The sequence below is a fragment of the Hylaeus volcanicus genome, chromosome 8 (genome assembly GCF_026283585.1).
Source record: "Hylaeus volcanicus isolate JK05 chromosome 8, UHH_iyHylVolc1.0_haploid, whole genome shotgun sequence".
Lineage (NCBI taxonomy): Eukaryota > Metazoa > Arthropoda > Insecta > Hymenoptera > Colletidae > Hylaeus > Hylaeus volcanicus.
Window position 1 is genome coordinate 14,752,508 of NC_071983.1, and position 26,080 is coordinate 14,778,587.

The 26,080-nt window shown below is 33.6% G+C and overlaps 1 protein-coding gene across 2 annotated transcripts in view; it reads right to left on the bottom strand.

The window, feature by feature from the left end:
* LOC128880838 (protein obstructor-E-like) overlaps nt 1-26,080 on the bottom strand; it is a 111,490-nt gene that overhangs the window by 6,178 nt on the left and 79,232 nt on the right. Inside the window, exon 1 of one of the 2 annotated variants that reach the window (XM_054131327.1) lies at nt 18,918-19,230. The exons of the other annotated variant lie outside the window; for it this stretch is intronic. Coding sequence (XP_053987302.1) covers nt 18,918-18,969 — 52 coding nt within the window. The 5' untranslated portion in view covers nt 18,970-19,230. Of the gene's footprint in view, nt 1-18,917; nt 19,231-26,080 lie in introns of those variants that run through there. 2 annotated transcript variants of the gene reach the window in all.

Consider the following 26,080-nt stretch of genomic DNA (forward strand, 5'->3'; position numbering starts at 1 on the left):
TAACCCTTTGGACTCGAGATGTGACTCTCAGTCACCACTAGGTTTTCTTTAGGTTTAATTTCTTCAGAACTCGAAGTGCCAATAAAATGATTATCATCGAGGCAAAGGTGACCTGATTCTCAAATCTCATATTAGAGATCTCATTTTCGAAGTCAATATAATCTTAGCATTCGTGGCAATAGAATGCTAAGAAAGCATCTCGAGTTGTTGGTAGATACCAGCTAAAACTGCATACTTTAACCAACAGCATACATGTGTAAAATATAATTATATAAACATACATATTTTTAACCAAAGTGTGTTACTTTATAATATATATGTTTAAAATTATACAACTTTCTATATTTGTAATATTATTTGGAAGTTTGCTCCCCATGCCATCATTTTTATTATTTTATTATTTTCTTAGCAGATATTCGCAGATAATTTCGACAAATCAATTCTATTGTTCCAACTAGGCGTTCTTAAAGACTCATCTCGCACGATTTTGCATGCGAACAGGAAATTATACGTAAGTCCCATTAAGAAGGCCATGCGTCTCGACGGTCGCAACTTGATATCAAGTTGCGCGACGGCACGCTGGTTCTCTTCTTTCGATTCAGGAACGCGTTCCCTGGCGACCATGAGGCATAGTAACACGATTTCTTGTTCGATCCGATCGGGCGATCGTGACTCATCGTTCGTTGGCGCATCGATCGCGAGTATCCTGCCATCGCGTCTTTCCTCGAGGTTCCGTTAATGAAATGATCAATGTTTCTCTAAGGAAAGCTGGAAGTACTTATAGGTATGCGTCAATGTTCAAATGGACGATTCTCTGACAGTGAGTCACATAAACATTTACCGACTCGGTATGTTCACTAGAGAATTAATTGTTTCGTGGATAGTGACTAACCAGATCAGTATTCATTGCACGAGATTCAATTAACGATCCTCCGAATTGTTATATCGAGTCGTATAACAAACGAACTTATATTAACTTATATATAAATAATATAATAATAATATAATAATAATAATAATAATATAATTATATTAATAATATAATAAAATCATAATGTAAATTAAATAAATGTTATTGTAAGCGAAATTAATGGCGTGTTTTAACTGTATTAAGGCAATTTAAGAATACATACAGAATTTTTGTTTTCTATCTCCGATTTATTCAATTGTTTCAATTACTTCATTTTTCAATTTTTAGGTCTTTTATGGTAAATCAGAATCCATTCTTATTTCCGTGATTTTACTAGTATTACAATAACAGTTGGGTCAAGTATTACATCTAGGGTGAATGCAAGTAATATTATTTTGAAAATTTCGCAGACAAATCGAAACATATGTAGTAACAGATAAAGAATATGTCTTTTCTTTCTTCAATTTATTAATTTAAAAAGAAATGCTCTTAATACAATAATAACACTTGTTTTGATTCTCTAGCCTTTTATGGTAGATCAAAATCCATTTTTATTTCCATAGTTTCGCTCATATTATAACAGGGCAAGTACTATACCTAAGATGAATGTAAATTTTGCAGTTAAATTGAAACATCTGTAGAATATGAAATGTAGTAAAATCTTTTCTGGTTCCTGATTCTTTTTCGAAGTTTAGTTGGTTGATACAAATAATAATGTAGTTACTTATGATGTGTAATATTATACAACATATGTAGTTCACTCATTTGAAACCACTAAAGTGTTTGTGTGGTATGGTTAAAGGAAAAATCTAATATTAAATCAAGCCAACTGATGTGAATAACCATTGTCAGCTCGATGACTTAGAGTTTCTACTGGAACGATTGCTTTTCAATTGTCTCCATTGCACTTCATTATGGTATTCATGTCTTTCAATCAAAGATAAGGCGCACTAATGCGTGTTACGTGTTGCAGAATGCAATCCTTGGCGCGATATCATCTATGATGCCAATTGCGATTAGAAAGGTGTTAATGTTCGTTATGATCACATCGTGTATAGCCATGGGAGAATAGCGGTGCATTCGAGGAAATAAGGATATGTAATTAGAAAATCAAAGTTTTATTATAACAATATTCTTTCGTTCGTTCAGCAGATGTTTACATGCTTCTAAGACAGTAATTAGTTTTGATTGGATTTACTGTATCTTGGTTATCATCGTTTACATTGTTCTCAACACTAACTAGGATTTATGCAATAGATCTAAGAAAGTCTATTATTTTAGACTACATAATATACATATATACATATACATATACATATACATATATATGTATAGAAATATATAAATATATATATATATATATATATATATATATTTATATGTATTTATATGTATTTATATGTATAGAAAAAAATATATATATGTATATGTATAATTGTAGAATATATTCTACAATTAAAGTAATAATATTGTTATTTCATATAAAAGGAATAATGACTTAACTTGAAAAAATCAAAATAATTGCAGATGTTTAGGATGTAATTAGTTTTAAGTAGTAAAAACTGTTATACAATGTAGTAAGACACAAAATGTAATAATGTAATAATGCATTGTAATGTGATCGCTAATGGCTATACAGCTGATGCGACATTAAATAAAATAAATGAAAAAATATTGTTATTTCATTTTGTATAAGTGCACGTACCTTTCGGTTATGTTATCATGTATTTATATTATATTAGTTTATATCATAAATGCAAAAACTTCACAGTCTAGTGATGTTCCAGGTGGCCATTTTTTATTATTCAACCATTTTCATCGCTACCCTAACTATTTGTATTACTATCGGCAAGTGCCTGTCCATTTCAAGTGTTCAGATTTATACTATGATTCATGTATCGTTTCTCAACAACAATGTTATTTTTCAAGACGATGAAGCACTCCTACACACATACTGCAAAGGTTAACGAAGCAGTACAACGTACTCTACAGTCATTCACATTATTTTTGCGAACTCTTGTAGTTTCTCGTAACTCCGCGTCCCGTAATATTTTCCTCATTCCTCATCATTTCTTCTTTCATCTACCGTTTACACGTATCCTTGTCATAGTTTCTAGAATCACCTTGTATAATTTCCTCTTGTAGTATCTCACGTCTCCGCGTTCCACAATTTTTGCCTCGTTCCTCGTTATTATTTCCTCCATCAACTTTTTGTACCTCGTCGTAGTTTCTAGAACCGCTTTGTTTAACACTAGATTTACGGAGATACCTTAATAGACTTAAATTACTGGAAGTAATCCTTTTACGAGTGAAGCAGATTTACTAGAATTAATTAGCAGGCTCAGATAAAAATAAATTTGGATACGTGCTTGTCTCTTTATATGGGAAAAATTGTAAACGGTTTTTGTAAATTTCCTTGCGAAAGGAATGGGTCAAAATTACCATGCCCCGTGAACCTAGTGTTAATCGTAGTAGATAAGAGTACGAATTCATTTAGAACTCGCTGTGCCTCCGCGTTTCGCTAATGCGCGCAATTCCGTCTCCATTTGGTCGTTGGCCAGGTAGAAAAGTAAATAGTAAAGTAAGGTGGGAAGCCAGCTAGCAGCGCGCTCCCAAGAGAGCACCGTCTCGTAAGTGAAAGTGTCTAGCCTTGACTTGCAACCTTCAGGGCAATTCATTCCTCCGTGCCCGGGCTCCATGAGATGGATGTTTCGATTCATGACGTTAAATCCGATGTCGATCTCATCTTCCTGCGTGGGCTATTGTTGCTTGGCTATATTGATCGATAAAAAAAAGCAACGGTAGCGAAATAATTGGTCCTGGGAGCCAGGCGTGCGTCTGCTATGAACGTAACGAGCCATCAGATTCGGATCTTGGGTAGGGAGAGCCTCGAGAACTTCTTGTTTGGTGATTTCTTAGTTTCATTTCTAGATACAAGCACGAAAGAAAAGTTTCTTTTGTTCTACAAACATGGCGCAGGTAGTTTCAGTGAAAGATCGTTCGATAATTATATTTCAAACTTAATATCTGCAACTTGTTGCCGATGATATAGATACTAGTTTGATATTTTCAGAGATCTTTTCGTTAGGAATTTCTCTCCATGCAAGATTGTAATATACGCAATATTTTCCATCGAGTATAGTCTTTAGTAGGAAATATTTTTAAGACGTTTCCCTGTTCGATGTTCTAAAGTGAACATTTATAATAGTAGAGGAAATGTATTTTATAGATAGTTTATAAACAGCATCAATATCAAACTCAAGAAATAAATGACTGAAATATGTAGGTACATGTATACAGGGTGTTCAGGCTATTACTAGTCAGCGTTTTTCTCGTACACGGTGCATATGACAAAAAAATGAAAGAGGAAAATTGTATGTTTTTTATGTGCAGTGCAACCAAGTGTACAGATCATTTATATTTGTACTATTTTCTGAGAAATGAAGGTGACCTTCAGTTTTTTAAATGGAATGGTATATTTTTTATACAAAAATATGGTAGAGTATTGAATTCTAAATAAAAAAGTATTGACCCTAAAAGTATTAGCCCTATACCTAATAGGTAACGAATAATTTCACATCAATACTTGAAAATTTTCTTAACGTAATATCAAGGTGGAGATTCAACCTTGTCACAGATTTCCGCGGGTCTAGGTGTTAGGGATGATGATTTTCTTTATGAAGAATTCGTAGCACACTTGTTTGAATCTCCATCTTGTACCAACACCCATATACATGATATATTATTAATATAATATATGAAGTTATTTCTTGTTTACATTTCAAATAAAATTAACCCTGATCTGTTACAAACCTTTTAAAAAAGATTCATTTTAAAATGCCAATGATAATATCACAACAGTGGTTTAGTGATTCCTCCAAGTGAGTCAAGATGAAAGTTATTAGTCCTGGGGCGATGGCATTTATTGATTTCTTGTTTTAGGTGAACCGTGTTTTCGAGGAGATTCGGTGGACCAAAGGAATCTTAAATGTCAAGGATGCGGGTGCTTAAATATTGTAAAGAACACGATAAGATGTTACTCGTTCTCAGGCTATGAGCTGAAATTGTTAAACAGTTTATAACTGTTTTTAAATGTCGTGCTGATGGAATAGATATTTATATCTTGTCTCTTTTTATTTTGTTTAAGTGTATGCTTGTCGATATAATAAACTACTTTTTAATCCAAGTTTTGAGTCATTTTCGAAAACAAAATCATTATGTAATTTATAAATGTGATTATAAAAATTACGGAGAAATCGTTAGAGCAATAAGAGGAACATTAAAATAGAATACAAAATAGAAATGGATTAGATATGGACTAGTATAAATTAATATGAAATGACATGAACTTTATACAAACTAACATGAATTAGAAGATATAGAAAAAGGAGTAAAATATGTGAAATATAATTCCAGTAGATTATTTATATGTCCCAATTACATTGTACATATTTCATTACTTTTCACATACCTTTCCTTTCCAATTCATACCACACCTAATCTATTCTTACTACTGCTGTATTTTCTATTTCCTTTTCTATTTCAATATTACTATTTTTGTCACCAACTTTTGTCACAGTGAGTGGTTATGATATATCATTTTACTTTCACAATCAGGGATTGAATGCATAATTGTATCGAAAATATCGTATCTATTTTCAACTGAAATCGTCCGAATCGTGTCGCAATTAAAAAGAATAGCTTGTCTAAGATCACTTTCTCGTTTCCAGGAAATTGCGCTCCTACAATAATAATGTAAGATGCTATCGTTACGTTGATTTCAATGGCAGCGATTTCTTGCGGTCATTTATGGCTGGCGAAAAACGATTACTCGAAACGAGGCGTATCGGTTCGGCGCTAGCGCGGAACAACATTCTGTCGAGCATTCTAGACTTCTGAAAGGCAGCAAAGCGATCCATTTTGAAAGGTACGGGATAGTTAAAGGAGTGCTGCCGTCGCCGTTCTTCAAGTATGCAATCCCCGTTACTCGTCGAAAAATCACTCGTACGTTATACAAACGCGATAAATCCCGATCAACACACTCGTTGGACTGGATCCCGATAGATAAGGGAAGGAAAGCTAAATGCCGGAGACAGAAATCGCGACAGTCCCTGCTTATCCGAGATCTACAATTTTCGTTGCTTCTCTCCTAAGATAATGAAGCAGTGTCTTTAACGTGTTGACTGTCAGATAAATATTCTTGACAATTTCTGATAGGATTATACAATATTTAAACTATTGGAGGCTACATAATCAAACATTTATTGCGGTATTTATTTTTGTAACTTCAAAATTCATGAGTTTCATTTAAATTCATTTTCTTTGGTGCATAACTAACAGAATACATTTCTTTTAGTTCTACAATGAAAATTACTGTCAATTAAAAAAATGACTAAACCTACTTCAAAACATATTTAACTTCTTCACGCCCTTGGCCAGATATATGAACGTTTAGTTCTGTATAATTATAATTACTGTCGATAATAAGAAGAACAAAAATAATAATAACTTATTTACTGGAAAATCCCTCAACAAGAGGAGTATATATGGTTTGGCTGCACCGATAATATTATTTCCGATATACAGTTAGAGATATAAGAAAAGCATGAAGAAAAATCGTCCCTGAAGAGGTTAAAATATTCTCAACATTATACAAAACATTACATAAATTCTTCTCTTTAGAATAAAATATCCCATGAAGCATAATATTTGGCCTCCTAATAGAGGCTGAAAAAAGGCCTAACTTTGATAATTAATTTTCAGAGTATCGCAAAAGGAATAGGATTTCTTTTTACAGGGTTTTTAAAGGCGTTTTAAAAAAAGTCAACTTTGGAGACTCGCTTCGTCGCCGCCATTTTCTACTAAAATTATAATACAACAATTTTTGTATATACTTCAATATGTGTTAACTAAACCTTTTAGAAAGAAATCCTATTCCTTTTGCGATACTCTCAAAATTAATGATCAAATTTAGGCCTTTTTTTCAGACTCTAGAGTGATGTCACCCCTTAAACTTTGTAAACATAACCTGTTACTAAATTTCATAACTGCTTCGACTCGTGTATTAATCTTTGAACGCTATATACGCGTGAAAATCGTCAGGACACAGTTCCTTGGCGACTTTGTAGGTGGACACATCCACGGTTAGGCAGCATGGGTTATGTAAGACAACTCTTATTAGCAGTGTCGTGGCATCGGGTTACTTTCCCTTCCTTTACGACTCCTTGTAAAGAAGTAAGTGCTCGCAGTAGGTCAACGGTTGCCTCTAACAATAAGAAGCAAATTCGAGAATGCTTCCACCGCGATACCTCTAATTGTTTACGTTCCGTAGATAACACGTGCATCTCTATCACGGGTTTCCATCCTTTCCGACACCTATTTTTCCCCATCTGATGTCTAATCATCTTTCCGATTTCTTCACCGATTTCTCAATGATTACACCCGTGAAAATTCAGGAAAGAAATTCAACTCGAAACAAGCCTTGCATAATTTTTAAATCTTGTATTATTTGGTTACCTTGTATAACTTAAATTCCCTATTTAATGGGTAAAACTTGTTCAACTACTATAAATGTTAATCCATTTAGTCCCAAAAAGGTTAAATTGATGCTTTCTCAGATCAAAGTATTTCCTATAGCAAATCTATATTATATATATTATATGTATTGCTAACCATTCTTCCTTGTAGTTTCTTTTACAGCAAATGTACTTATGTGATGCTTTGTGATGTGACTTTTGCTTTTCTAGCTCAACTCGAATTCTGTTACACGTGGCTCACGCGTTGTTTTAACCTCTTCAGGAACGAATTTTTTTTGTCATTATCAAGTTTTTGTTATTTTCATTATTGACAATAATTATAATTATAAAAGAAACCAATCGTCCACGTATGTAGCCAAGGGCGTGGAGAGGTAAAAGGTTAAAAGTTAAGAGTATTCAGACCACACTGATCTATTTCGCTTTCTTTTCTGCTTGACACTACTTTGCTATTTATTAATTATTAGTTTGCATTGCTTTGCATTGCTTTGCATTTGCTTACGCATTTGCTTACGCATTTCTCTTCGTTCTCTGACATCCCCATTTAGGGATGGAGTATAGCTCGGGCACCTCGGGATCGCCAGACCCGCACTATAGCTGCGATCGAGCATAGCTATAGCCCCTGAGGTTCTTCAAATACGTTCATGAAAGTTTCACTTGTAATTTGGCCAAATATCGGTCTTCGATATTTAATCATCTCGATATACAAACAAAATTATTTGTAACTTCTGAACGATTCAATTTCGACCAATAAAGTATGTGTTATAAACGTAAATGGGGCACATTTATAACCAAACATTGAGGAACGTATCCGACGATGAAAATATAGGAAACAATATTTTTCTAGATGTTAACAAATATTTATACCCTTCTGATAACAATATTTATATACTTTTATATATCTTATATTCTTTCCAGCAACCATAGCTTTTGTGCGAAATCTTTGAATATTATCTGACAGCGTATATTTTTTCAGTATGTATAAAATTGGTAGACAATGGTTAAAAAAAAAAAAGAATATTTTTCTAGCTCGGTAGCTCGCGACTATCGTAGGTGGAATGTTGAAGAACAAGGTATCGTCCCCACAATTCGTGTGGAAGCTACGCAGATTAGTCATGCGTGACTTTTCTAACGTATAGTCGTATGTTAGCTACGTTGGCGTGGAATAGATCGAGAGAAAGGACGATTTTCTATGCGAATTATCTGAATCGATGCGCGAACCATAAGCTCGCTGCACTTTCCCAGTAAATACCTTATTATCCTCGTTGCGTTAGCTTTCCCGCAATGATGGAACATTTCAAAATAATTTTTTGAACAATCCTGTAAGAACGCTTTCAATTTCTATAAGAATATCGCGTGGTAATCTTCAAATCGTGTAAATATAATGTTAAACAATTTAGAAATACATAAATATCTTGAACTGCTTTTAAAATTCTGTAAAAAAACATATTACAGTAATATTATTTTCATTATTTTCAATTGATTCAGCGTTTCCTTCTGTGCCTATCACCTTTCTGTAAATCCTTACGTAGAAATGACATACTTTATGTTCAGATGTTGAAAAGCCTCTGACTTTAAACTGAATTAAAAGCACTTCAATCGTCACTTTTATCATTTATTTTTATCGTTTAACATAGGAGCAATACAATCCGGCAAAGATTTTATATATTTGAATAGCAATGAACAACAATTTTTGTTTTCTTTTTCTTTGTGAAAGACAGTAAACACTTTCATATAATACAAAAAAAATTTTCTTTCGGCAGAAATTCACTCTGAAGGAAGTTATACTTGAATTGCTTTGCAGAATCAAGAAAACAAAAATAGTTAAATATTTATTAAGGGTGTATCAGACTCCGAGGGTCCATCTACAGTTGAATTTTACAAAATAAATAACATTCTTCTATATTTCTATAGATACCCCAAAATAATAAATGTTTTACAAAATAATTGCTTTAATCTCTCACGATTAAAATTTAACACGTAAAACAACAATAGAGCATAACGAATTATACAATTTTTCTGTTTTCGTCTTTATTCTGTCTTGTACCGTTAAAAATTTATGTAAAAGCAAACTTTAAGGGCTGATTTCTCCTCTATAGAATGAATTTCACACAAAGTTTATAGGCTTGATTTCTTAGACTTACCTCGCAAGTAACTCTCAACGCGATACGCCGTCCAAATTCAAGTTCCACTTTCCCCCATTAATTTTCTTTTCGACAGATCATTCTGTGACGATAATTTTCGAACGGGTTCGACTTATTCGTCGTCTCGATTGCAAGTTGAATAATGGAACAGATTCGAGCCACGGAAAATTGTGACGCCCGGCGAACCGGCGCCGCAACAAAATTCACGGGAAAAGTAATGGTATCTCCATGTCGAGCCGCGTTCCTTCCTGAACGTGGGAATAAATGAATATCGACGTCCTTCCCGGGACCGGTAGAGAGCAACATGTTTACTCGATAGTCGTGAGCCCCACCTTTTCGCGTTCCTTCCGTAAAGTGCAGCGTTCCACGTCAAAAGTCGGTTCATGTAATAAACGTGTCACGACCGAAACGACGTTTACGAGATATGCTCGCCACTTCCTTCTCCCCTCCTCCGTTCGATATTTCTCTTTCTCTAATTTCTCATCCACTGATGAACATTTTCCGTTAAATTCAATATGAGTCACATGTCCTAAACGGTCCGTCAATATTTTCGTGTTAATTTACCATATCACGCTTTTGTCAATCGATAACACAAGCTCGATATACAATAGATTGACGCGTAAAGTTCGTAACTTCAATCACTTTTTTTTGTGTGAAAGTTTAACGAATTTGTAGTAAATTTGTAGTAAATTCAACCTAAAAAGTGTGCTAACTCTACATTTTGTTTATGTTATATTAACACGTTCACTGCCAGACTAATACCCTTGAAAATTTCTACTGTGATTAAATTTTGTTTACAGACTATTGGAAACTGCGTAATGAAACATTTATTGTGGTATTTAGTTTTGTAACTTCATCAAAGTTCAAGTATTTTATTTAAATTCATTTTCTGTGACACTTAACTAATCAGAATTAATTCTCGTACTTTTTCAGTGAAAAGCATTGTCGCCCATTTATGTGTGACGTGGCGATCAACGCGTTAACACGAAATCATTCGTAAAATAATAACAGAAAAGTCTCGTTAAAAAATTCGCACAAATAGTTGGTAACTTTAACGTAATTGTTATGTTAATTACTTTTACAGTAATTTATCATTACAGAACTTTTGTATAACATTAAAACTAAATAATACATATTGAAAAGAATACATATACATGTCGAATTGAGTAACCTTCTCTTTTTCGAAATCGGTTAAAAATGTCTATTTACACGATAAAATAGAGACGATCGTTTGTTTGTTTGTTTGTTTGTTTTTTTTTTTAAATATAATCCTGAGTATTCGTATCTGTTGATAATGAGGCTCTAACGACTCTATCAACAATTTGTTTTAGTATTCAATGGAAATGTCTTACATTATATTTCTCTTTCTTTAATATGCTTATAAACAATTAACTTTAGGGCAGAGTAAAATTGACACAAGCGGCTCGGTTTATTCGAACACAGAAAGAACGACGTTTCATTGCATGAACCTAGTACGTGGAAGCGTTAGGAATACTATAGCAAGGAAATGTAAACGTGGATATCATATTGAATGATGTAAGTGATGTAAGTTGAGGGGACGTTGACATAACGATTGAAAGTGCGTAAGTGTCAGCGCCGATAATTGTTGGCTGACAAGCTTACACACATGTGACAACAACTGTCGAAGTCTTTCTAGTCACAATACTTGAATTATTAGATTTTTAGAAAGTGTAAAGTGTAAAGACTTGGTTTCTTGCACAAAGTGTACGTCTTTATTAAACCAAGCAGGAATGTTTGAAGATTTAATAGCTTCCATAAGTTTTCAATTTTGGGTAAACAAAATAGATTCTTTTTTGCACTCTTCTTGCCTCTTGTTTTTAAAATATTTTTACCAAATTACGTTGTGTAAAATTTTTAATTGTGAACGTTTACGTATGTTTACATATCGTTTATGTACGATATACGATCATACGATATCTCAAAATAATTGCAAACATATAAAAAACACTTTTGGCCGTGGCACGAGTTAGGATGTTTTTCATATCTAAAAAATTACTATTTTGTCGAAGCTCTAAAAATACAAATTTAATGGAAAAATAGAAGATTCATATTCAAAGTGCTGTCATGTTGTCAATTTTCTTTTAGCCTCAGTTTCTCTAATTTAAGCTATAATCGCATTCTCAGAGCCAAATCAGTTTTCATTGGTTCACAAACCATCAAGACGGACTCAATCGTGGATATTTAGCTCGTTTCACTATATGTTCCACTATTTCTTTACGTATCTTGTAAACGAATTTAGCAGGGCAGTTGAAAGTTTTAGCAAATCTTGTATATAATGTATAAATAAACATACCAAATTTCGAACCTATACTTCTAGTACTTCGACCGCACAAAAATCATGAAAATTGTCTTGTAACTGGTAAAAAGAAGTACTCTAAGATAGTATAACACCTCAACACCTAGTATAATAGATTCCTTTGATCTACGCTTCCGGTATTATTTTTTTCTTACGTCAGTCTTCTCTACGATGGCTAAAAAATTCGTATCTGTCTCTTTCTATCGTAATTCGTCTCTTTTTCCGCGGGAAATCGCGCCGATGGAGCGATTTCTTCCGTTCATTTTCTTCTTTTCCTACTAATCAGCGTCGATAGCAGCTTTTCTCTGCATTATGTCAGCGCTTCCGGACACAGAGAGTTTCGAGCACGCCTTCGTTCGCGTTTGAACAAGGCGGATTACTTTATCGCAGTGAATTCTGTACGCGGAATTCCGGCCGGGAAAAAGGAAAGCAATTACGGAAACGAGCGCGAATAAATAAATAATTACAAGATTACGTGGGACACCGGTTATCCGACGGCTACGAAAATAATCTCTATAATAAAACGGTACGCCACGGTAGAAAGTAGAATTTCTTACGTAAACCGTATAGCTGCAGGATCGAGGTGGGATCGATGCAAGAGGACTAACTCTTTCGAGATGTGTGTAGCGTCGAGTCCCGTTGTATCGACTTGGGACTCCCGAGAATGTCCGAGAGAATAATATCGAAAGTAACAGTTACGACTAGGAATTTGTTATCGAAGGAAAATGCCTCATTAAAACTCGAAGCGACGAATCGACTGATTTGAATCCATCAATTAATTGTATTCTCTCTTAATCTGTACTCATGAGTCAGTGATTTGTAATCATTATAAATTGAGTTAGTCAGTCAATTGTATTCGTCTTTAATCTGTAATCGTAATTTACTAATTCGTAATATTCGATGAAAAGTTAATTTATCTTTTATTATCTTCCTTTCAATTGTTTTAAAAATTCAACGGTACAAAAAATAGTATCCTATTCAATTTTTTGGAACATTTCAATTGTAATGAAAATAGAATTATAATTTATTCGTATCTTGTAAAAATCTAGAATTGAAAAGACAGACAATAATTTACCATAATCCCTTGACTCATGTAGAATCCGTGACGAATATTAATTATACATGAGGATTTATTGGATACATTCCGAAAAGCTCATAATGATTCGCTTAATAAATTCTTTCGTAGTGGTAATCAATGAAATTGTATAAAACTTAATCGGTGACTGTAAATTCGTCCCCTCGTTAGAATAGAGTATCACAGAAATACATTTTATTTGAAACTATTTTCTGTTACCATCTTAATTTCATGATCTATGAAATTTTATAAAATACATTTATTAAGCAAAGAATTATTTATACAAATCAGATAACTAAGAATTTATTAAATCAATTACTTTAAAGGTTGTGATAATAAATGTTAATGTCGTTCAGTAATATACCCGTCTATTCTTATTATTCTGTGTAAAAAAAAAAATTTAGAAAAGTATATAAAGTGCAAGTAAACTACCGTCAAACGTGTCAAGATTATAATTACAATTTATATTATATATTATAATTACAATTTTATATGATTTTGAATAATAATGCATACACTCACGACCTGCATTATTAATTTGATCTTCTAACTCATGAATACCGATTTCACTTTATTATATATCAAACTAAAAATATGTTATTAATTGAAATGTCATTCTCCACCTAAAGCATTGTTTTATTCGAACCACATATCATCTAATATTTACTGCAGTCTTTGAAAAATATTTTTTCTCTAAATTGAAACCAGTTCTAGTTTTAGATAATTTACTGATATATTTTATAAGAGACACGAATCGAAAATGTTTTATTTTAGTGTTTGTACAGACTAACTAGTCAAATTTTTTTTCATATTTTATTGAATTCATATCATATTTTATTATGTGCAAAAAAAACTTTCTTTCGCCGAGATCGAGCAAATCGAAAAATTGATCGGTGACTCGCGATCCGCGGATGCAAAATATGGAAAGGAGGGAAAGAGAGAGAGAGAGAGAGTAATCTCTCTGCTGAGCTACTTTCATATTTTCACTCCTGAGACACGGGAGAAAGTTCTTGGGATGTGTGAAACCCGGTGAATGCCCGACATTGTCTTACGAAGACGTGTGTAATAATCGCAAGGGTGGGGGCATTGCTACAAGTTACGAATATTGGTTAATACTGTGATAACGAATATTGAGTAATGATAACGATACGATCAAACAGAAAAATCGAGTAACCTGGAAGAACTTTCGAAACAATGGTAATGAAAGTATTCTCTGATCTTTATGTATAATTTATAACTTCAGAACAAACAGTGATCGACAGGACTGAAACACAAAATTCAAAAAGCTATCAAGAATTTTTAAAGAATTTATAATTCAATCATTTTTGTATAATATCTTTTTATGTTTATTTTGTAACTTTAATCTGACTATTCTGTATATTTTATTCCTTATAGATTATACATTCTTTCTTTTTAATAATCCGTTTGTCTTTCATAATTTGAATGAGTTTAAGAATTTTCTCTTTTCAAGAATTTATCTATAAACAATTTCTTCCCTATGCTGCACATGTGGTTGCCTAACCTAAATCTAATTATCCCAAAGGAGACCCAAAATCATAATGATATATTACAATTAACAAGTTTGCATTGTGCAATATATATATATATATATATACATCAGTTACTCATATATGTACCTATACACATAAAATTATGCTGGAATCCTTTCAAATATATATAAATTAATTTTCTCGATTTCTTAGATCTATTCACAATTTCCCAAAACCGTTTGAAAAAGATATTTATCAAACACGACCAATATCTGTGTCTCAAGTCGAAGCTCAAAAGAATTAAAACTAATTGGGAATTTTTGCTAGGCTGTGAGTGTGAATCAATATTTTCCGAAAATATTTTTAATGTAAAATTCATAAAAAATCTGACTAAAAGACTTGAAATAATTCGAAGCACGCGTAGAATATTATCTTTCATCGAAGAAACATAATTCGGACCTAAGTAGAGTAACGATTTCCTACGTTACTTTGTTAATGCAAGTTACTTTATAACCTAACGAGAGTCGTGTTTTTATACTTTCATACTTTTCTCCGTTAATGACACGTAACGGGAGTGTTTGATGAACGTTTAACCACGAGTGAATGTAACGAACGACGTCGCGTTGCTTTGAGAAAGTCGAATAATAAAATTCCTACGTTTAGATGGAGTGAAAACGAATTACGACGTCCAAACACTTTAGTTTACGATGACGTCGATGTGGAGCTGATGGGTAAAGTCCCTTTAAATCTTAACAATTATTTTCGTGCGTATGATACGAAGAAAAATAGTAATGGAATGATGGAAAAATAGTAATTGGATAATATGTTACTATGAAAAAGACACAAAATTTTAATTGAAGTTGAGACTCAGGGATAATCACATGTTATGATGATCACATCCTTTTGCACTCCTAAGGTCAGCTGTATTATCCAGGAACTTAGGGGTGCTTCATTCTTAAGGCCCAGCTGTGCTGTCATTAAACTATATGAAATTATGTATGTTTATGTGTGTTTAATAAAGATTTAAAGTTAGAATAAAAGCTTCACATATCTAAGAAATCTAAGAAAAAACCCTCGAATTTGGCTACCAACATATAATCGCTTGGACAAAAAAGGGTTAAGATGGTAAACACTGAATTATGCCGAGAATAGGTAACCTTTAGGACCTTTCCAGATACTTAAAGTCGCCTTATTATAAATAGTAAAATAAATATGAGATTTCCATTAATTTATGTTAATTTACGTTTGCTTACGTTCGGTTAATGCAAATATAAAGTTTTAAGAACAGGTGATAAAATCTGTCAAATAACAAATAATTCAAATATCTAAGAAAAAATTCCTTGAAATTAACTACCAACGTATGGACCAATTGCCTGGAGTGCAAAGGATTAAATGTGTAAATTATAACATGAAAAATGAATTTACCACTTTCTTTAAAATATCTTTAAAGAATATTAATTTTTAAAAAAGTTTTAACAGCTCTCTCCAACAAGATCGAATGAGAAGACTCTATCTCGAAATGATAGTAAAATAAACATTATAATTCGATACAAATTTCGTACTTTCATACATTTCTCAGCTAATGACACGTAACGGGAACGTTTGATCAACGTTTAGCCACGAGTGAATGTAACCGACGACGCCGAGTTTGCTTCGAGAAAGTTGAATAAAATTCCACCATTTAGATGGGAGTGAAAACGAATTACGGCGTATTAATAAGGTATCTGGTGCGAGACAATTACGAAATAATTAATTGGATCGCTCTTGTGTAAATCACCCTCGATTTCACGGTGCACGACGGTTTAGGCTCGCGAAGCGCCGTCGACGAACACGAGAGCGTCTCGGGACACTCGTATCCGCGAAAGTAGGCCGACGCGCACTTTTCAGATCCAGTGGCTGCAAGAAATGCGCTCGTCTGATCACAGAAAGTCCGTTTTCACTTTGGTGGTTTAGTGTCAGATGTGTTTCACTACATAATCGCCCATTCCAAGTCGAGCAGAATTGTACTGGGATAATAAACAACCGATCGATCCAACGCGTAGCGATTTGAAATATTCAATTCTGTAATCATGATAAAAGTTAGACAAATTAAATTTGTTAAAGATAGGCAGTTGTTGGACTTCCTAGATCGTATAATATATATGTGCCAAGGTATTAGTAAAGAGATGGATAAGAATATTTAATGTAAATAATTCATTAATAAAGTGGCCCTCGAAGTGGTTAGCACTGACCTAACTCAAACTAATGAAACCGATGCGTAGTAATTTATTCGTAACGTTTATTCGATGAAACAGTTAAATTCTTCTGTGTCGAAAATTTAATTTTGTGACCATAATAGAAATCAGACGTTTGGTTGTTGGATATCTATTGATAAATTTGTTAAAAATAAGTATAATTATTGAACTTCGTGGAGCAACTATATTTGCCTAAAATGTATTTGCAAAGATATTATTAAAAAATGTTAGTAAATCTATGGCTAAGAATAATTAATGTAAATAATTCATTAATTTAAAAGTGGCCTCTGGAGTGGCGTCGAAGGACGACGAACTGTGTTATAACTATAATATAATACTTGAATAAATACAATTTATTATGCATATAACACAGATATAGTTGCATAGCATACCTACATAGTATACATATACATGTATACATATACATATACATATACATATACGTATACATATACATGTATAGTAAATGTAGTTATATATGTACTATAATTATAATATGATAATTGAAGAAATACATTTTATTATATGGTTAACACAATTATAGTTGCTCTATGAGACCCAAGTACGTATATTTAACACTTTAATTCTACACTTTGAATTCTAATTTGTATCTAAAGAGCAACGAGCAAGCAGTTGTTTATCTTTCATTCATTACTCGGAACTTTCATCTAGATAAGAAATTTTCCCACCTCTGGTTGAAAGTGAAACTTGCTCAGTTTCGATGTGGTTTTGTTAGCGTTAGACCAAAGTATATAGAAGCAAAATAAATCGAGAAATTCTTGTGAAACTGTATAACAAATGTCGTAAATGCCATGAGAATATACGAACTGACGCACTCTCCTCTCTCTCGCTGCAACTACACAACGAAACCATCTTGAAAATCTCCTAAATACCCCTTGATCTGTTCTGTTTTTTTTATTAATACATCGATCTGACACTAACGAAAGCACATCGAAATTGTGCTAATCTCACTCTTGACTTTTAATCTCACTCTCAAATAAATATATACACTATTTTTGCACTAAACCATCGACTTGCACTCGCGGTGTATCGATGACCACTGCTACATAATTATTTCCTATTTATTTTAATTTATTTAAAGGACGTTTATTCAACATATTAAAAAAAGAAGAGCAAACAAAACGTATGTACAGGGTATTGCATTCGATCGAAGCACAGTAAACCAAAAAAAAAAACTATTTTACAATCTAACCCAACTTAACACGTCGCATAACTTATTAATAGAATACGGATGTTTACGCAAATTCGTATTTGCACAGATATAGAAAAAGAATTGAAACTCAAATGAGAGTATGTCTCATCTTCTAAACGATATTATGTCCATATTATTGTTGATATTTTATATATTTTTGCGTTCGTGTACATTCTCATATTTTCATTTGCCACAAATGCATAAATATTCACCGTCTAATCGTAACATTCTATTAAATAAAAATATATTATTGTCCTGTATTCATGAATATTTTGATTATCTCTGAATACTTCTTTAATTCGAATGATCTCCATTTATGATTATTAGTTAACACACGTTTCACTTGACAAACAACGAACAAATTTTGTTACCTTTAAGATTTAAATCGTGCCCATACTTGCACTCAATGAAAAGATTTATTTCAGTATTTTCCTATTTACTTTATTTCTGATAATATTGTAGTAACTAAACACAACGTGGAAGCTAAGTCGGCATAACCGATTGTGTAGTTTCGTACTCAATAATAAACTATTCAATTCGACGAAAAAATTAACGTAACCCCAGATCGATACACATTAATACTTACACATTAATCTAACCTCTAAACTGTTTCTAAATACGCCAGTAAATAAAGCAACAAGACTTCGCACGTCGAGTATGTCTTTTGCGACCACCCGAGTCATCGAACACTCCAACTTAAAAATGATTCAACGTTAAGACGTTTTCGGGACTTCACCGCGACATCCAAACGATTCGATAAAACAAGGTCCGGTAATTTACGCCAGGTTACGTTCAATTTCCGTGAAAACGACGCCATCGATCGGCTGGAAGAAGAAGAAGACGACGAAGAAGAAGCCGTGACCGACACGGGCCGGCGTGAAACGAAGAGGGCAACGCGAAGACGGAGACGGAAGACGGTGCAAGAAGAGGCAAATAGCGGAAATAAGAGATGCTGAGACGCGGTCGGCGAAATAAAAGAAGGCAGTTGCCAAAGGACTCACCGTGGGCAGCCATGAACAGCAGAAGAAACGAGAGAACCTGCGACGATGCCATTCTGAGCTATATCGTGCACGGCCTTGGTGCCAAGACCAATTCGATTAACTCGAATCTACTTAAATTTCAAGTTCTGCGGTAGGAACCATCCAAGGATGGGGCGTACAAGCGTGAAGTGTGTCTTATAAGAACCGAAGAAGCTCGGCTGATGAGTTTTCGTGTCGAGACTGGTCACTGGGAGAGGCGTTTGGCTTCGTGTCTTATATGAGCTCCCCACTCTTCTGGCAGGTCCGATCTCTGCCGCATAGGAAGGCCTCCCTGGAGAACACACCTGGTTTCTTCTATCGAGGACTGCAGCCGGTGATTTGGTATCCGCGACCGATGATACCTTCGGGAGATCATCGAAATCGTGCATTGGGAGCTATCGCGATGACTTTGGACCTTGTTCTTACTTCGGGGGGAACATGGTCCTTGGCTGGGGCGGCGGAAGGGGAGGGGGGGAAGAGGTGGACAATACGGTCATGGGGTTATTTAATACAGCACCGTGCAAAAGTCTTACAAACCACTTAGACGGTTGAAAATTGTATGTTTTTGCGTATAAAAATTCATTGGTTAAATGTTAAACTTAACTAAAGTTTGAACGTGTTATCTGATCTCAACGAACGTTTTGTGTTGAAATAGTGAAATGTTATAAATATGACACATTTTGAATGTTATCTGAAAACGAACGCAAAATAACACTTGATTAAATTCGCAGAATTTATATTTAGCGAGTCGTGAATTTATTATACATTGTCTGCGTTAGTTTAACATTAAAAAAAAAAAGTGTCACGTATTATTTGCAACGTTTAATCTTTGAACGTTTTTACACGAAAATTAACAATAATGAAAATATACAGAATGCCAATGGCCTACAATTTATAGGCTCAATTTTCACTTTTAGACATTTACCTAATGTTATTTATTTACAGCAATATTCCCTTTTGAAATCGAAACCAAGTTTTGAATAATGATTTCTAAATTATTTTTTTTTCGATTAATTTCAAGTATATTGACATTTATAGTATCAGTACACGGTATATCACATGTAAATTGTTAATTAAATTTAGCAAAACATATTTGAATATTCTCAGGCGTAAAATTACTATTTTGATACACACAGGAATTAAAATAGTTATACTTGTTATATGTCAGTATACGGTATATCACATATAAATTATTAATTAAATTTAGCAAAACATATTTGAATATTCTCAGGCATAAAATTACCACTTTGGTACACATAGGAATTAAAATAATTATACTTGTTACATATCAGTATGCGGTATACCATATCTAAATTCTTAATTATATTTCGCAAAACAAACTTGAATGTTCCTAGGTATATTAAAGTTAGTATTTTAGTACACGCAGGAATTGAAATAATTACACTTACTCTATATTTGAGGGGAATTAACTCGTGCGTGCAAAGTTATGCAATGAATGTTAAAAATTGGCAACTCGGTGTACTCTTATAATTGCTTCGGTCCGTATCGCGATCGAAGACAAACGATCGAGGAGCATTCCTTGTTCTTTATGCTTCGATTTTCGACGATTAATCGCAACTTATCGGTCTCAATCGAAACGGTACGCAGTCGCGTCGTTTTGATTCCATTGTGTATGATTTAACGATGAAATAATTGAATTTATCGCGCGATACTTCACGCTCGGTTACTTCGCAACGGTTCCGTGCAAATTGCGTTGACGCTATCATCGCACGAGATCGTATTTCGCTTCTGTTTTCTTTCCCTTTTATGGGACAAATATGCAGAAATTCTTCCTGCTTTCTATATCGTCTCCGTACACTATTCGTCGTTCGCGAGACTCTTTTGCCACGCGTGAAATTTACTTAAGGGGTTACACCCAATTATAGTGAAAATTTAAAAATTCTTCTTTTTTTTTTGCAAAAATTTAAATACGGATTTTAACACAAAACAAAATGTAATCTTGTAGTACAAGTACTGAATTTAATATATTAGGTGTAGAAATTCATTCTGTGCTTTTATATTGACACGTTTATTTTGTGTAGTTTATGTAGAAACTGTTACTCGGCATTTAGTTTTTATACTATACGTATTCTTTTGACATGTATGGCTAAGAATAGATTACAAGTTACATGTATGATTATTCTCTGGATAGTAATGGTAAGTTTAGTTTAGAAAAGCACAGAATTAATTTTTACACTTAATATATATTTCTTTGTTAAGATGTATTTAAAAATGGCCAAGATTGAGCAAATCTTCAGGAACGTTTCGTTTTTTTTTTTTTTTTGTAGATAACAAATAGATCATTCTGTTAATGACATGATCCTCTGAATGGATATAGGATCTTTCGAAATTTTACTTTCTACATGTATGTCAGAGGTCTTACTAAATCCTCTCACTTTTCAAAATGAACCTTTTTCCTTAATAAAATAGTAACCTTTGTATCGAAAAAAAAATTCATTCAGCAGATTTTGACGCCTACTAACACAATAATTTATTTTGATGATATTTGCTATATCTTGACCATTTTTTAATACATCTTAATAAAAAAAATTTGTATATCGAGTTCAATACTTGTCTTGTAAAATTACGATTTGTCTCGGTTTAAAATATGTATTTAAATCCACACAAAAAATTCTTGAATTTCGTCTACCGAGCCTGCGTGTACCCTCCCAATAAAATAATTGATACATCTCACGAATCAGCGTTGCGAAACAACTTTATATACTTCGTCCTTCGCAGAATTTCCATCCTTCTGGTTCCCCCCTGTTCACATGCAATTGTTCCAGGACTGTTTCAAAACACAATCGTCGCAAAACAATACCTTTAACTCGTATTTTGATAGACAGGATAATTGTGTATAAATTGTATAATTATTATCCTACTAGGTAGCCTAGAGTATTGCAACAGATTTGGGACAAATCATCATTTAATTAATATATATTTACACACATGTATTATAATTACACATCATTATAATTTATACACATGTAGCTTACATCCACAAAGGCAGAATGAAAAAGAGAAATAATATAACAACTACCTCAATGTACTTTAGTTAAAATATTTCTAATAAATTGAATTTAAATACATTCTATTTGAAAATTAACTGAAATATATACGGTCTGAGAATCCATGATTAATAAACGGTGGAGATTAGCAAATAGTAGACGGCGGATCTTTATGCAAAATAAAATCTTCGCGAACGTGCCTATAAAAATTGAACCTAAATAGGAATTGATTTTATTCTGCAAATATTACAACATGAACTTTACTTTCAATCTTTTTTATATTCTTGCATATTGTTTGCATTTTGTAGGTTGAAAATTCAATTTTCCTGTAAATGCATAAAGATCCGCAGTCTAGTAATTAGTAAACTAGGCGAAAAGGCCACCAGCTCCAAGCATAATCTAACAGAGGGATCCTAACAATTGTCCAAATCATACAAAGGTTCGTTCATAATCCAGAGATTCATCTGAAGAGAAGAACGAAGGGTTCGTTTACCCAGCGATATCAGGATTAATCATTGATCTAATACCTACATCATATATTTTTGAAGACGAAAAAGGGAAATAATATAACTACCTATATAGTTCCGTTAATTAAAATACACATCACCTGAGAGAGTCCATGATTAATCAACGATGGAGATTAGCAATTAGTAAACTAGGTGAAAAGGCCACTAATTGTTTAAATCATACAAAGGCTCGTTCATAATCCAAAGATTCATCTGAAGAGAAGAACGAAGGGTTCGTTCACCCAGCGATATCAGGATTAATCGTTGATCTAATATCTTCGAGATTTGACGTTATGCAAGATTCACGGCAACCGCGGCGCGCAACTAACGATGCAGATCGTTTTTCATTCTTTCGAAACCGTTGCAGGGGCGTTTGCTCGATGTAAAGCCGAGATTACTTCAAGGGGAATCGGAATCGCTGTGCTTCGTCGGTGAAATCCTTCAGATGATCTTTTGCCAGCGATCGTTAGATCGCGTGGAAGAAACGTTCTCTCCTCGTTTAACGTTCATACAAAGGAGTTGATCTCAATAAGCACAAGCTCTGTACTTCTGAGCTAATGCGGCCCTTCCACATGGGATGTCTAGTGGCGGCAGTCGACTGGCGCCAATTTTCTTGCACATTCGTACAACGCACGTACGACATTTTAAGGAGCTACTCTCTCTTTCTAGCTCATAAAATGGATTTTCATTGTTAATCCTTTGATCTACGATTTACTGTAGGATTGTACCTGCCATAATCAAGTATAAAATTAATCGCGCCCTTTTATACGACGTGCCTAACTCGTGTTTTTCATCTTCGACTCAAATTCTGCACCACGAGTCTCACACGTTGTTATAGGTTAAAGGGTTAATGAAATTGGTGCTCGAGGTCCTTGAGATATTTCTACCAAGACATATTTAAAAAATCTCAAAATTGCCAATGTTATAAACGTTTATATCGCTTCGCTTCTTTTACTTTGGGTAAAAAGAATACATGCTTGTACATTCTTGTTGTATATGGTCTTGAGAATAATTCTAATAAATCGTATTTAAAATATTTTGATTCAAAAGTTACCATTTTCTTCGGGCCACTAAAAAATCACAAATTCAGTGGAAAAATTGGAGATCAAAGTGTCGCCATCTTGTCGATTTTCTTTTAATTTTTTCTTCCCATATTCGCGAGATAATAAAATTAATAATGAATAGAACAAAATTAGTTTTCATCGAATTGGACCATCAGAGAAGATTTCGATCGCGTTAACATGTTTGGTCAGTTCTACTTGTCGCGTAGAATATTGAATGTAACTTGTAAAAAAATCGACCAGAACAATTGAAAATTTCAGAGGATCTTGTATATACATATATAAATATATCTAGCAAGTTTTAAATATTTACGACGAGAACTTTGACCGCGAAAAATCGTGAAAATTGCCTCGAATGTGGTAAACAAAGAAAAGTATTACTCCCTTAAAGACTAACGCTACTACTAACTGGCACTATTATTAACGCTATCAAAGTGGCGTGTTTCTGTCGCCAATAGACTTCGCATGTGGAAACCCTGCTTAATGCTACGACAGCGCTGCTAGAAACTGCGATACTCCTTCGCACTTCAGCGTCCACGAAAGAAGTCCTTCACGGTTTCTTTCACCTGTTCGAGACGCTTCACGCGATAAGCTGGTGAAAATTATACGAAACACTCCTTGATCGTTCAGATGAAATTCGCGTCCCGTATTTTTCTTCTCGCATTCGAGCAAATATGGTGGCAGAAAATTGGGCATAACCGTGAAAGAAATTGAGAGCTATTCGATAAGTCACGCCAACCACCTATCATAATAGGCGTGTATTATCGAGTTCTTTTATCGCACAACTGACCGAATAGTTACGACGGTGATTGTTCATTCAACGTTATTTCAGTAATCGTCAAATGTTTCGGGTATGTATACGTGATACAATGTGTACGAGGATGTGGGCTAACGGGTAATGGAATGTGGATGGGAAATCATGGTTACGTGACTAGGCGTTTCGAATCTCATTTAGCTGAGAGTCATTCTGAGACAAATTATGCAATTAAACTGGGCGCACTTGCAGAATTATCTACGCAGTCGGAAGTGAAAATAATGATGTTTGAGTAGTCCAAACGGAATAGCCAAATCCAACGTTAAAATTGCAAACGTACTTACGAAAATTCAACCTCAAATAGAAATTTATTTTACTCTGCAAATGTTATAATATGAACTTTACTTTCGATATTTTCTTATATTGTTACATACTGTGTGCATTTTTCTTGCACATTCAAATTTCCTGTAAATGCATAAAAATCCGCACTCTACTCATAAGTATTTATATCCTCTGTGTCTATTCAAGTCACAATTAAATGATAGGTTTCATGTTTCGCAATAAATGTTTCATTATAATGAAACATGGATAAACTTTACACGTGTCCATATTAGGTCTACCGGAAAGTTCTGTCCGTTCCGGTTACAACAAGTTTCAACAAGTATGGCGCATATTCGTTAAAAATGATATACAAATTGCAATCACGCTGGCAAGGTGTCGTACATAATGATAAAAATTGTATTATTCGATAAAATTTATTCAACGTATGAGAAATTTATTATTTTGTTTTATTCTAAAAACGGACAGAACTTTCCGGTAGACCTATTATGTATAATGAAAAATGTACTTGAAAACATCAAATCTACCGTTTAATTTATAGAAACTTCTTCAATAGACATAGAGGGTATGAAGACTTATGGGACTGACTGTATGTAAGAAGAAGGTCAGTTTACTATTCCTGTGTACATTGTATGTAATATACATTAGATTTTTTAAAAAATAATTAATAGTTTCAGCACTGTTCATGTTGTTTCTAGGTGTTAATGTTCATGTATACATAACTACAGTTGGAGCTGACCTTTCATTTGTTTATACAAATACATAGTACCATGTAAAAGTATATTTTCTTCACTTTTCAATAAAATTTCTTGAATATGCAAATTTCTAAATTATAAAATACATATATATATATATATTATAAAGTATAAAATAAATATATAAATGATACAAATTTTTTTTTAATAAAAGTGTTATTTCTCATGCTCTTGGTACGTGTCCGTTGAAAAACAATTTTTCCCCATTTATTAAAAAGTCAGAACTGAAGGAGTTGTAGAAATAATTCTTGAAGACAACAAGGAGAGGTAATATAATTTTTCGTCCAAGTAGAAAACGTTGCTACACGGAAATTCGCCGAACAACGTACAATTGTGTACATTGATACTGTTTGCATAAAGAAGAAAAGGATTTTCCGTGATTTAATAGATGTTTTTAAAGCGATCGCTCTAGAAATACTCCGTGGCGTGATTTAGAGTTTTCCATTCACTGGAGCATGTTGTGCAACTAATTGCGAGTGGATGGTAAAGGCAAAATGTTTAGCATTTGTTATTAATTCCACGTGAATAAATAATGGAGCAGTTTCTCCTTCCCGTGAATTCTGGCCCTGCTCTTCCGTTCCTTTCACTCACTTCCTAACGATGCTTCGAGAATTTTGCAAAACTTGCGGATTATTCCACGCGGTTTGGTGGAGACGTGGAAAGAAAAGTGTCTTAATCGATATTCGCTGAGCAATAACCGAAGTCTGCCAACGAGTCGATTC